Source organism: Juglans microcarpa x Juglans regia, chromosome 3S (genome assembly GCF_004785595.1).
Source record: "Juglans microcarpa x Juglans regia isolate MS1-56 chromosome 3S, Jm3101_v1.0, whole genome shotgun sequence".
NCBI classification, from domain to species: Eukaryota; Viridiplantae; Streptophyta; class Magnoliopsida; order Fagales; family Juglandaceae; genus Juglans; species Juglans microcarpa x Juglans regia.
In genome coordinates this window covers 616,513-631,349 of record NC_054599.1, presented here as the reverse complement: position 1 = coordinate 631,349, position 14,837 = coordinate 616,513, and the positions used below count along the sequence as shown (strand labels likewise).

Genomic DNA, 14,837 nt, shown 5'->3' with positions numbered 1-14,837 from the left:
TCTCAAATACACCCAAGAAGAGAAAAGAGAGAGAGCCTGGAGAGCTCTGAGAGAAAAGAAGAGAGTTGAGTTGAGTGGAGTGTGATCCTCCTCCTCTGTAATATTTTCTTGTGTACCACTATTTAATAGTGAAGCTCTTTTCTGTGGATGTAGGCAGTTGCTGAACCACGTTAAATTCTTGGTGTCACTGAGTGCGTAGATTGTACTCTTTTATTACCGTTTTTATCCCTTCCGCTGTGTTGATTTCCCCAAAAAGTGGTATCAGAGCTATTGTTGGGAAGAGTTTTTTTTTCAGAAAACTCGTTTTTAGTGTGTAGCTCAGTTTTTAAATTTGAGCATACTACTGTGTTCGTCTCATCGAGACAAGAAAAACGGTGAAAACCAGAAGCCAGACGGACGCCGCACGCTCCCCCACGCGCCGTCTGAAGATCGGAGAGTGAGTCCACTCTCGACACGCGTTACACGCGCCCAGTTGAGGCACGAGCGCGTGATAACCACTCGCGGCACGCGCAGCACGCGCTACAGTGAGGCCCTTGCGCGTGAATTTCACGCGCCTGACGTTCTTATTGACCCAGAGTAGCGCGTGAATTACACGCGCCTACGCGTTCCACGCGCTCCAGTGAGGTTATGGAGCGTGAATAACACGCGCCTACGCGCCGTTAGCCGCGCCACGTGTTGCACGCGCGACAGTGTTCCTGTTTTGGTTCTTTTGCTCATTCCTTGTGCTATCTGAGTCCGATTTTGACGAAACAAGACTCGTTTCCAACAAAATCAAGCGTTCCGGACACAACGGTGCTGTCCGTTTTGCGATATTCCACTTCAAAGATCCTGTACTTGCATTTTGTATTTAGAATCAGTCTAAATCCATGGAGGATTCAGCATCAGGCGCCATGATAAAACTGACTGCCTCAAACTACAGTCTTTGGAGGCCTCGGATGGAGGATCTATTGAACTGTAAAGATCTGTCTGACCCTTTGGAAGATGAAGGGAAGAAGCCAGATGAAGTTACGGATCAAGTGTGGAGAAAGATGCACAAGAAGACTATCGGTCAGATCAGACAATGGATTGACCATAGTGTTTTTCACCACGTGGCCCAGGAGACAGATGCATATAGCCTCTGGAAAAAGTTGGAGGATATGTATCAAGCTAAGACTGCTCGAAACAAGGCCCTCTTGATGAGACGGCTTGTTAACTTGAAGTTGAAGAGCGACACCTCTGTTGCCGAGCACACTAGTGAGTTTCAAAACCTAGTTAACCAGCTCGGATCCGTCAACCTGAATCTTGGCGATGAAGAACAAGCCCTGCTACTTCTTAGTTCGTTACCAGATAGTTGGGAGACGCTGGTGGTCTCCCTCAGTAACTCTACTCCAGATGGCAAACTTACCATGACGATGGTTAAGGATGCCCTGTTTAATGAGGAGGCCAGACGAAAAGAGACAAGCATGAATCAAACTCATGTTCTTGTCACCGAGAGTAGAGAAAGGCCTCGAGGTGATGATAGAGGGAGAAGTGGAGGCAGAAACAGAGGGAAGTCTCAACCACGTGGAAGGTCCAGCAATAGCAGGAACCAGCAGACGGGTAACATGAAATGTTACCATTGTGGCAAAGAAGGCCACATAAGGAAAAACTGCCGCAAGTTTTTAAGGGAGCAAGGTCAAAGCAGTAAGCTGAAGAAAGAAGATGGTGAAACCCTTGTCACTCTTTCGGGAGATGTGGCAATACTCTCCACCAGTGACGAGACGTGTCTGCACGTTGCAAGCCATGATGTTGAGTGGGTGGTAGACACAGCAGCATCATACCATGCCACTTCCCATAGTGAATTTTTCACTACGTACAAAGCAGGAGACTTTGGTACGGTAAGGATGGGAAACGCCAGTTCCTCGAAGATCGTGGGAGTTGGCGAAGTGCAGATAAAAACCAACGTTGGTTGTACCATGGTGTTGAAAGATGTTCGACACATTCCTGACCTTCGGCTCAACCTGATTTCGGGAACAGCCCTTGATCGACAGGGCTATGACAGCTACTTCAGCAATGGCACTTGGAAGCTGTCACAAGGTGCCATGGTTGTCGCCCGAGGACATATTTGCGGTACGTTATACAAGACCCATGTGAAGATTGATACTGATAGCCTCAATGCAGCTGAAGACGAGGCATCACCGAATCTGTGGCACAAGAGACTCGGACACATGGGTGAGAAAGGGTTGGATACGCTTGTGAAGAAGGCACTCATCAAGGTTGCCAAAGGAATAGCGTTAAACCCTTGTGAGTACTGTTTGTTTGGCAAACAACGCAGAGTCTCGTTCAATTCCTCTACGAAGAGAAGATCAGAGTTGTTGAGTCTGGTACACTCTGATGTATGTGGTCCCATGGAAGAAGAGTCATTGGGAGGTAACAGATATTTCGTGACATTCATTGATGATGCTTCACGAAAGGTCTGGGTATATGTTTTGAAGTCAAAGGATCAGGTCTTCGAGCACTTCAAGAATTTCCACACCCTAGTGGAAAGAGAGACGGGAAAGAAGTTGAAGTGCCTGCGAACGGACAATGGAGGAGAATATGTTTCCAAAAGGTTCGCTGCATACTGCGCTGATCGCGGTATTCGACATGAGAAGACGGTCCCATATACCCCTCAGCACAATGGTGTAGCCGAAAGAATGAATCGGACCATCATTGAAAGAACAAGATGCATGCTCAGTATGGCTAAGTTACCAAAGCCATTCTGGGGTGAAGCTGTTCGTGCTGCCTGTTACTTGATCAACAGATCACCTTCCGCACCACTGGAATTTGAAGTTCCTGAGAAGATTTGGTCTGGAAAAGATGTCTCTTACTCTCACTTGAGAGTGTTTGGGTGCAAAGCCTTTGCACACGTATCCAAGGAGCTAAGACAGAAGCTCGATGTCAAGTCAACTCCATGTATCTTTGTTGGATATGGAGATGAAGAATTCGGATACAAATTATGGGATCCAGTGACAAAGAGAATTGTCAGAAGTAGGGACGTTGTGTTCCATGAAAACCAGCATATAGGAACTGAAGCTTCCTCGATGTCAGTAGAGCTTAGTTCCTATACACATCCTGCACCATTACAGTTCGCCACAGATAATGAGGATATGCAGGATCGAGATCCAGAAGCAGAAGAAGAAGCTCAGGGTGTTGAGCAGGGGGAGCAAGAACCCCCTCCACCAGCAGCTAGTGTACCACCGCAAGGGTTAGATGGTGATGAACCTCCTTTGGTTGATGAAACTCAACCAAGAAGATCGGCAAGAGGCCGCCTACTGATTCCGTCGATGAGATATCCGGAATCAGACTATATTCTGCTTACTGATGAGGGGGAGCCGGAGAGCTTCCAGGAAGTTCAAACTCATGCTGATAGAAGCCTATGGGTGCAGGCAATGCAAGAAGAGATGAGTTCTTTGCAGAAAAATCAGACCTATGAGTTGGTGAAACTTCCTGAAGGAAAGAAAGCCCTAAAGAGCAAATGGGTGTTCAAGCTGAAGAAAAATGGCCAAGGAAAGCTAATAAAGCACAAGGCCAGATTGGTTGTCAAAGGATTCCAACAGAAGAAGGGAATCGACTTTGACGAGATATTTTCCCCGGTGGTGAAAATGATGTCAATCCGAGTCATACTCGGATTGGTAGCCAGCTTGAATTTGGAACTCGAACAGATGGATGTGAAGACAGCCTTTCTCCATGGAGATTTGGAGGAGGAAATCTATATGGAGCAACCAGAAGGGTTTGAAGCTCCAGGGAAAGATCACTTAGTCTGCAAGCTAAAGAAGAGTCTCTATGGCCTCAAGCAAGCGCCGAGGCAATGGTACAAGAAGTTCGACTCATTCATGATGAGTCATGGTTACAAGAGACTTGTTGCAGATCAGTGTGTCTATGTTCGAAGGTTCCAGGATGCCAAGTTTGTCATACTCCTTCTTTATGTTGATGATATGTTAATCGTTGGTGAGGATAGGTCCAAGATTAACAAACTAAAGAAGGAACTATCCAAGTCCTTTGACATGAAGGACTTAGGCCCAGCACAGCAACTTTTGGGCATGAAGATTGTTCGTGATAGGAATGTCAAAAGGGTGTGGCTATCACAACAAAAATATGTTGAACGGGTCATCAGACGTTTCAACATGGGAGATGCTAAGCCAGTCAATACTCCACTTGCTAACCACTTCAAGTTGAGCAAGAACTCGTGTCCTTCTTCAAAGAAAGAGATTGAAGAAATGGAAGTAATCCCCTACTCTTCAGCAGTAGGAAGCCTGATGTATGCAATGGTTTGTACCAGACCAGATATTGCTCATGCTGTAGGCATGGTGAGCAGATTCCTTTCAAATCCAGGAAAGGATCATTGGGAAGCAGTCAAGTGGATTCTCAGGTACCTAAAAGGTACATCTAAGATGTGCTTGTGTTTTGGGGGAGCTAAACCAGTTTTGGAAGGCTATACAGATTCAGATATGGCAGGAGATCTGGATAGCAGGAAATCTACTTCGGGATTTCTCTTCACTTTTGCAGGAGGAGCTGTCTCTTGGCAGTCCAAATTGCAAAAGTGTGTTGCTTTATCTACAACTGAGGCAGAGTACATTGCTGCAGCAGAAGCTGGAAAAGAAATGTTGTGGATGAAGCGTTTTCTCCAAGAACTAGGGGTTAGTCAAGAAGACTACACGGTACATTGTGATAGTCAAAGTGCTCTAGATTTGAGCAAGAATTCAATGTACCACTCCCGCACCAAGCATATTGATATCCGCTATCATTGGATACGCGAAGCGATGGAACAACAGCTATTGAAGCTTGTGAAGATCCATACGAAAGAGAATCCAGCGGACATGCTGACGAAGGTGGTTACAAGTGAGAAGCTTGAGCTATGCAGAGACATAGCTGGGATGGATAGCATATAGGTAAATGGGCATGGAGGGGGAGAATTGTTGAAATCCCTGCCCAAGCAAGCAGTCCACAATGGCTGCTTGCTGCTCAACCTCCAACGCCCAACTCTCAACTGTCCATTGAATGCAACAATAAATGCATTCATACGTAAAGCAATGCATCTATAAATTGAGGCTTCTGGCGAGAGTCTCAAATACACCCAAGAAGAGAAAAGAGAGAGAGCCTGGAGAGCTCTGAGAGAAAAGAAGAGAGTTGAGTTGAGTGGAGTGTGATCCTCCTCCTCTGTAATATTTTCTTGTGTACCACTATTTAATAGTGAAGCTCTTTTCTGTGGATGTAGGCAGTTGCTGAACCACGTTAAATTCTTGGTGTCACTGAGTGCGTAGATTGTACTCTTTTATTACCGTTTTTATCCCTTCCGCTGTGTTGATTTCCCCAACATAGGAAACATGGTGCTTGTAAACTACGTGTAGTTGTGATGTCATTAAAGAAACGCATGCAGGTTCGGGGAAGATGCTGGGATTTTGATTGTACATATTCTGGATGCTGCAATATCAAATCGTTTCATTCTCATCTGGTTATTTTAGCTAATATTTCAAGTGGATGTTAATAAAACATGATGATACTTTTGAGTGCATAGATATTGATCGAAGCTACTCCACGTCGAACAACATCAAATGACCTTTTTTCTTCTTATATATGGTAACCAGCTTTTTGATCATCTACAGTCTACGTAAGAAACTTCAGTGTTATATAAATCAAAATGAAGTTATATATATATATATATATATATATATATATATATATATATATATATATATAATGCATTCATTATGCTTGAAAAAAAAATTCCCAAAATTGAAAGATTGTTCAGTTCATTGTGGCATAACATATCTCATATATTCATTCGGTTTTCTATTAATGAAGTTTTTTTTTTTATAAGTAGTTTTCTATTAATGAAGTTATTAAGGCCTCATTTGTTTTCACAAACATCTCATCTCATCTTATTTTATATAATTATTACAATTTTCTCAAACTCTTATACAAAATACAATAAATAATTCAACTTTTTCAAATCTTAAAATAAAAATAAGATTAAAAATTTATATTCTAATAATATTTCGTTCGACTTTTATAACACCTGGCTCCAGTACCAAACCCAGGCCAATGTGCATTCTATAAATTTTTTTAGACAAGTTGGTTTATTTTTTTAAAAGGTTGAGTCGGGGCTCAAAACTCAGGATAGAGCCCATTTATTATTTTTGTTCATTACGGAAGGCCAAATTTTTGAAATGGACCAAAATGTCCAAGCCTATGAGATCTTGTATCAGACTCCACGTTCTACACAATTCACGTCCGTTGTTTTTCACTACATGCACGACTTCATTGCATCCACTTCCCCCACATGCACGTTTGTTACCTCTAGGGTTATCGGCAACACCATATATTCATTAGTTTCTTCTCACAGATCACGTCTAGCCTTCTTACTCAACACACATCTCTTTCCCTAGGGTTTATGTTTGGACGTTCTCTATCACCTATATATATACAGTTAGATCTCCTGCATGAAGAAACCTCAAGCTGCAAACCTTCAGTAAAGCACCCCTCCATCGTAAGGAAAACCACTCCACTGCTGCTAATGAGGCTAGCCCGAGACGAAACTGGTGACATGTGATCCAGGTGTTACTGCAATAGAAACCAACTCCATACGGTCAAGCCACCCCAAACTACCGACGCTACCCAGCCCCACGTGAAGCAGAAATCTTGGCTCCCTTCCATAACCGTAGCCAGCCATGAGAACCACCCACAGCTCAACTGCCATAGCAACGAAGCCACAAATGAGCCCTCCACGTAAAACCCCCCACCGCGTTACTACTGCTACTACCTTCTTCAACCACCATCATCGAGACCCTCACTCAGCAAGGCGAGGTACAACTGATGCATGCACGTCCAGGAAGCAACCAGTAGCCTCCTCCCCTTAGCCCCTGTCACATGGAACAACTGCAAGCTGCAGCTTCCTCTCGTGCCAAAACTCTTTCACTCACAAAACCACTAGCCACTGCCCAACTCCAAGCCACTGCCACCTAAAAGCACCTATGTTTTGGCTCTAAAAAACATATCATTACCAAGAGAAAGCAAGACGTGTTCCCTCCTTGGACAACCACCGTTCTCAGCGGAAACCACCTAGACGGGCCACAGAAACCTCCATCTGTGCCACCCCAGGTCTGTCATCCTCCTCACGGTAAGCCACCAACACCATCTCCTTCTCCCTCTCTCTCATCATTTCTCATCTCTTTCTCTGTCATCAGTGCTCAACTGCCAACTCCACTCGTGTCTCCGCCACCTCGCAACTGCTCTCATGGTGAGTTTTCCTTTGCATGCGTATCTAAGTCCAGTGTATATGCTTCCATGCAAACTAAGGTGGTTTTACTTTTTACGTAAAATTAGGGAAGATTTACATTTTGTTTCTGCTCAATTGACCGTCGGGATTTGCACAATCCTACTATGGGGTTAAATATGGTCTCTGTTATGATATGATACGATAAGATGAATATGTTATATTATGCTAAACAAATTTTGAATAAGAATATATTTGAACTTTCGCTCTGATATTTTGATAACATGTTCTGACCCTGCATTTTGAAAATAAAAGTGTTTTGTTCTACATTCTGAACTCTGTAAATGCTCATGTTTGCATACTAGTATATGTTCTCTACTTACCGAGTCGTTGATAACTCACCTCTTATATTTACAATATTTTTCAGATATTTTTTATGGTTCAGCTGGAGAACAAGAGTAGGAAGTTTTAGAAAGGTGTGATGATCGTATAGAAATAAGTGTCATTTAGTACAAGTATTTATTGGGTCATGTTTAGTAGAGCTATTGTTTTCAGTTATTTTGGTATGTTAAGTTATGAATATTTTTGAGTTTTTGGTGAGTTTTTAATTTATTTTATTAAAGATTTTCTTTGGTGTCCCTATAAAAGATCATTGATATTTGCGTTCAATATTTTATGGAGTTTCTAGATTATATATAATTATGCTATTAGAGAGGATATTCAGTATTAGGAGTTAACTCTCCAAACCTACGAACCAGCATGTTACAACTTTTAATTTTAATCTCACCTAAATCATTATCAACTATTACTTTTGCGGCATCATTTATCAAATTACTACAGTACCCTTGCTTACATATTGCGCTACTCCCAAGGACAACTTAAATATCTCAATTAGACAACGCCAACAACATCCACTTATTTCTGGATAAGAAAATCCAATCTAGCAACGCCTGCATTCAAACATAAAACATCCATAACCACCAGTAAGCACAGTACTCACAGCATTAGAAGCCATGGAAACCATCATTTGTTCATCCCAAACTCCTCGCCACCTTTCCAGTCCTCCTCCATGGAAGCCCAGAAGCCCATTCCTCCATCCCACAACCCTGCTAAACCTAAAACATCCCATCAAAAGTACACTCAAACCGCGGGCCAATGCCGCCAAAGGCTTTACAGGTAAACCTCCTACCCCCCTAAAAGAAACTGCCACTCGTACTGAAAAATCCAACAAAACCAATAGCGATGACGACGAAGAAGTTCCACAAGTCGTGTACAACAGAATAATAGCAAGAATATTGACGTTTGTTGGGGTGCCTATGGCCGTTGGTTTAGCGTTGTTGCACATATTTGGTGTGATTAAGGAGCAACATATGTGGGATTTGCCACTATGGCTCCCTTTCACGACAACGTTTTTAACCTTCGGGGCATCGACTATGGGGATTGCCTATGGGGCTCTGTCGACAAGTTGGGATCCAGAGAGGAAAGGTTCAGTTTTTGGGTTTGAAGAAGCTCAAAAGAATTGGGTTGAGATTTGGAAGGAGGAGGATATGAGAGCCTGAGGAGACGATCGGCCTATGGATCGATGATGAAGGCGGGTCCTACGCCTAATGAAAATCACGTCGACTGATTTGATCTCTTTTCATTCACCGTGTCTTCGCAAATCATCTCAACCACACGCACAAGAGGGGGGAGAAAGTGATAATTAAGTTGGTTATCTTGAAAAGGAAAGTTATTGTTAGTATTGTTGTAAGAAAAATGTTAATGGGCTACAATATTTTATCTTTTCTAAATCAGTTATCGATTTTTTTCTTTTTTCAATCACGAGTACTTATTCGGAGAATGTACAAATTTTCAGCTGATATTGTTCCTCCTCAAAGTGAACCGAGGAAGGAAATTGAGTTTGGGCCGTACGTACGTAGTTGCTCAAAGGGGGAAGACTTGGGGATTTTGTGAGGAAATTGCATATATAGAAGCTGAAACATGACGAGTTGTTAGGAGGCAGAGAGCCACTGATCTTCCACATGTACAGTAAAAATGTGCTTGTTGTGTGCATGAAACACCGGATGAATGGTCATCTATAGTGTGCTTGGATCGTCGACTCAAAGGCAAGGAGTAAAGATGACAGCCATGTTAACTTTACTATTGCACGGGTCATGGGCAATGGTCGGGTTTTGTTATATATCTATTTATTTTCACATTTGATATATTTTTTTAATTTTTTTTATGATGTGTTGGGTGTGAAGTGCTGAATAGTAATTGATAAAAAAATTATTCTTTATATATACAAGGAATATTTCATATTCTTTTTGACTTTTCATAAATATTTTTTAGTATTGCTACTAGGAAGCCCGAATGGAACACATGAATCCAGGTGGATAATTACAGAAAAAATAAAATAAAAGTAAAACAAAACAATAAAAAGTCAGAATGAAAGCTTCTTTATAACATTTTGCTTTGAGTGCTGCTCGGTAATGACCATTGGGAGAGCTCTCTAGGAAAAATTTACTTTTTTAATATTTTTTAATTTTTCTTATTCATATTTTTTAATTTTTTTAAACATTTTTAAAAAATATAAAAAAAATATCAATACACTAATAATAGTCACTTCTTTCATCATTAAGTAAAAAAATAAAATAAAATAAAATAAAATAAAATGCATGAACAGTTAAAATTAATGAGGAGGCAAAATGGAGGGGCATAGTAGCATTATTCTTTTACTTTTCTCCATCCTCTGTATCGCTCTTTCATCCTCCCGCCCATGTTCACGGAAACAAATAAAAAAAAACTTCTCCTACACTAACGATTCATCCATCCTCCTGCAACATTTCACACATCCAAGAGAAGGTAATCACCTCTCTCTCTCTCCCCAGTCTGTGTAATACGTATGTAAGGGAAGGAATTTGTGAACATATTTTTCTAGGTAAAATACGTGTGTAAGTGATCTGTAAACATTTTTTTTTTTACAATCCGAGATTACCCTTTTTGCATTTTATCTTCATTTGTATGTGTATACTTTAAGCCTTCTACAGTTTAAAAAATTTGAAAAACAAAATGCAGAGTAGCAGTCATGGCCAAGATTTGCAATATTTTTTTTCTTAGAGAAATCATTTTTATGTACATCCTCGAATTTTAAAGTTGACTTGATGATTTCTAATTATGTGGATTTGATGTGAAATTGGAAGGAAGGGTAAAAAGTAGATCTTAGACCAATTAATTAGATAAAGACATATATGATTTTAGTTTCTTTTGGACAGAGAAAATGTATTTTATGGATTGGCCTCTGACTTGTAGCGTTGTTGGTTATCTAATTGTAAGAAATAAATTACTAGAGTAGTGAGGAGGAGTATTTTTGGTTGGATAGGTTGATGGGCGAAGAGGATGACCCATCAAATATCTTTGACAGATTGTTCAAGCTCTATGAAGATGATGGCTTAGTTTAGATTTCTTTAGTGAACCTTATTTTTGTCATTTTTGGAAAACTGGAGCTAATGTTTTTTCTTATGCTTTTTACTTTTAAAAAGAACCAATTTAAATGAAGTTAAAAAGAAAATTTTCATATTTTTTAATGATTTCAAGAAGCTTTTAGGTTTTTAGGGATTAATATTTTTTTCAATAAGTTTTATTTAAGGTTAAATAATAATTATTAATTTTTTTAGGTAGGGGGCCATGTCCCCTCTAACATCAACGTAGATCCACTAATGGGTTCGAGGAAGGAAAATGATACTATGCCTCCTAAGTCTGTCTGCTTAATTTGACAACTCATGTATTTTATTTTATTTTTTAATATTTATTTTTACTTAATGGTTAATGAAGTGACTATTAGATTATTGATTCCTTTTTATTTTCCAAAAATGTTTAAACATGTTTGAAATAAAAAATAAAAAATAAAAGTGCAATTGCACTAGGGGGCACGCCCAGTGGTCAAACCTGGGTGGTAGGGCTAAAAACCGATGGGTTCGGTGCCAAACTGACGCCGAACCGACGTTTTCCATGAGAGGAAATAATCGGCCAAAACTAGTCGATTGGGGGAGAGAAAACCGATATTATCGGTCTCGATGTGGTACGGTTCGGTTCCTCGGTCTGCCGTCAATGTCTCTGTGACGGAGGAGGGATGCGTCGACGTTTACCATAAGAGAGCGTTGCAAACTTGCAGGTGAAATGGAGGAAGGAAGAAGACGTAAGGAAGAAGAAGAAGAAGAAGGGTCAGGGGTTTATTAAATCCATTTTGAAATGGAGCGCCGTTCCATATGTTTTTTTTTTTTAAAGTTCCATGGTAAGAATGACGTTGTTTCACTTATTTAAGTGAAACGACGCCGTTTTATATACATATATTTAAATATATATATATATATATATACAAAGGGTTGGCTGGTTCAGCGGTATTCCAGGGATTCGAACCGACGCCGAACTGGCCGATATCTATTTTCATCAATTCCTGCCGTCTGCCGACCGGTTCCTTGCTGGTTTCGGCCGGTTCCTTACTCAAACGGCCTATCTGATATGTTCTTGGCTAGTTTAGGAGGTTTTTGTACACCCCTACTGGGTGGCACGATAGCACTACTTTTTGAGGAATACCAAAAGTTATATCAGATAAAGTTGCAACTCTTGAAGACGAGAAAAGAATATTACAGAATGGGAAATACTTATTCCACTAAGAAAGGTCATGGTGTTCTTTTTTTTTTTTAACTTAATGGTTAAGGAATTGTTTCAATGAGTTTGTGAGTTTTTTAAAATTTTTAAAGATGAAAGTTTCAAAAGAAGGAGAATTGGGTAGGAGGTGACTCGCAACTCGCTCGGCTCATGGCAATAGCCCCGTAGGAGAGATTCGCACCATACGTTGGGGCTTCTCTACCTCGTCTAGTAAGAAGGCGCATGTACAGAAAGCTCGATATGATGAGGTATTTTCAGCAGAAAACCCCTGACTAAGCAGAGGAGGCGTTCAGAGACCGCAATCATCTCGCTTGATGAATAGGGCGGTAGAGGTGTACTTTACCCCCATGAAGATGCATTAGTGTTGACCATGTTAGTTGCCAACTTCACTACTTCAAAGATCTTGATAAATAATGGCAGTTGAGCGGACATCCTATTTTAGGATTCATTCACCAAGATGGGAATAGATCCTAACTGCCTACGCCCTGCCCCCATGTTGCTGAAAGGGTTTTGAGGGGATGTAGTCTGCCTTGTGGGGGCCATCATTTTATGAGTCTTGGCAAGTAAAGCTCCTAGAACCGTCGTAACGATGGCTGACTTCCTGGCTGTAAAGGCCCCATCATCTTATAATGTCATCTTAAGGTGGCCTACCCTGAACTATGGGACATACTATTATTTCTTAAAAATAAAATTTGGTTAGGGAACCTGATTAAGTTTTGTCATCAGAGAAAAAAGAAGAAGAAGAAGAAGAAGATAATAGAGGGTCTTTTAAGGGTTGAGACGAGGAGAGCAAAAGAAAGACAGAGGTCGAGAGAAAGGGAGATTCTGACCTTCACTGCTGAAAGGTTCCATTCTGCAGCGGCATAATCCGAAATCAGAAATTCTGGCCTAATATATATACTTTATTGTTTATAATTATAAGAAAATATATATAGACGTAATTTAATTTCACATTCCTTTTAATTTATAACAAATATTTTTTGTGAACTCAATAATTGGTCATGTTAAAATTTTTAATTCAAACAAAATAATAAATCACACTATATTTTTTTCATTTATTTTTTATTTATTAAAAGATTGATTGTGGGAACTTAAAGAGAATATGCAAACGTTTAAAGGTTTATAAAAGAAATTTTAATTTTTTTGAAAATGAAAGATTTTTGAAGTTCATAAAAGAAATACATATGAACACCTATATATAGAATATATATATATATATATTTATATATATATATATTCATATATAAGCGACCAAATTTTGGATATTTTTTAACTCATATCTTCATGTTTTTAAATTTTTGGAGGTATATTTTTAGATTTTTTTATGTATGTATGCTTATTTTTATATTTTGTATGCAAAGCATTTTGGACTTTAAGAAAATATAGAAACTTTCTGTTTTTTCATACTTTTAAGGAGACTCGTGAATTTTTGACGAGGTTAGAAGAGAATTTTCTATTTTTGAAAGATTCAAGAAGTTTTCAAATTTTTTGGAATCAATATTTTATTTAAATTTAAATAATAATTATCAAATTTTTTTTTTTATAAAGCAAGCGCAGGGATGGCCTCCTCTAGCATCTACGTAGTTCTGTCGATGAAGGTTCGAGGGATACCAGAAGTTTATTAGATGAGAAAACCTTCAAGTTGGATGGGTATAAAAACAATTTTCACACCAGCTAATCAAATTGTAACACGTAGCCATCTCCATCTCCAGCCTCCTCTTGTGTTTTCCTTTTCCCTTTTTCCTTTTACTTTTTTCTGCATTTTCACAAAGAAATCTAAAAAAGCATGATAGCCCTTAATTTCCAGTCAGGAAGCAACCGATCTATTACCGTGTTTCGTGTGGGATAAGAGAATTATAAAGAACTTTCTAAGAATGCGTTAGGATAATGAAATAATTTTATAGATTCTATTAAGATGTGTTTGAATGTAAATAAGTTAGATATGTATTTAAAATGTATGAAGTAAGTTGAAATGGATTTAACTTTTTTATAAAAAATTAAAAAAGTAATATATTTCATCGATGATTGGTTTGAGATGAGTTGAAGTGAGTATGTGTTCCAAACATAACCTAAGCATTCTCGCCAAATGAGGTCATGTTTTTCGAACAAACATATTTAGTCTCGTTTGTCTTCACAAAACTTTTCAACTTATCTCATCTCATATAATTATTACAACTTTATCAGATTCCCACACAAAATAAAATAAATAATTTAACTTTTTCAAATTTCAAAATAAAAAGAATACTAAAAAAATTATACTATAACAATATTTTATTCAATTTTTAATCTTTATTTTAACTTATCTCATCTTATTTGCGAAAGCAAACGAGGTATTATAGGATCTTGGTTGCTCTTAGGCTCCACTTGGTAACAAAACTATTATCAGATACTTAAATTATTTCACTACTATTTACAAGTTATTTTACTATCATTTAAAGCATTAACATTGACTTAACCAAATGCTTTTTCATCTTTAAATTTAGTTAATATCATCCACATTTACAATTAATCAAATTAATTTTATCTAAAATGTGAGTTACAATAATTCTATTATTATTTTTAAATATGAAATGTTCTGTAACAAGTCTAAATGTATTTTTTTTTTAATTATATTTCGGCATCCTTTCCCGCGGCTCTTTTTCCCTTTCTCTCCTTCTCCACCACGTTGTCTTTCGCCTAGCCCTTCTCTCCCGTGACTCATTCCCTCTTTCTCTCTGTCGGCACACTTTCAGACTTGATCATATCGCACCCTCTTGGTTTTCACACCCACTTTTAATTATTATTATTAATTTTGGGCTCTAGCTTAGGGTTTCAATCAATTTGTCGCCAAGCTCGCTCACTTTGACCTCATATATTTTCAATTGGAAGTCCTTTTGGTGCTCTGTTTAGTGGATTTTCACAACTCGAAAACATTAGGGTCAGGGGATTCGTCCACACAATTGGTTTTTTTAAGGGAAAAGACTTCTAGGGTTTG

The 14,837-nt window shown here is 39.1% G+C and overlaps 1 protein-coding gene across 1 annotated transcript; it reads left to right on the top strand.

Annotated features, from left to right (window-relative positions):
• Positions 1-8,127: 8,127 nt before the first annotated feature.
• LOC121258417 (uncharacterized protein PAM68-like) lies at positions 8,128-9,003 on the top strand. The gene has a single exon (XM_041159924.1). The coding sequence runs from the start codon at positions 8,227-8,229 to the stop codon at positions 8,770-8,772; it is 546 nt and encodes a 181-aa protein (XP_041015858.1). The 5' UTR covers positions 8,128-8,226; the 3' UTR covers positions 8,773-9,003.
• The last annotated feature ends 5,834 nt before the right edge of the window (positions 9,004-14,837 follow it).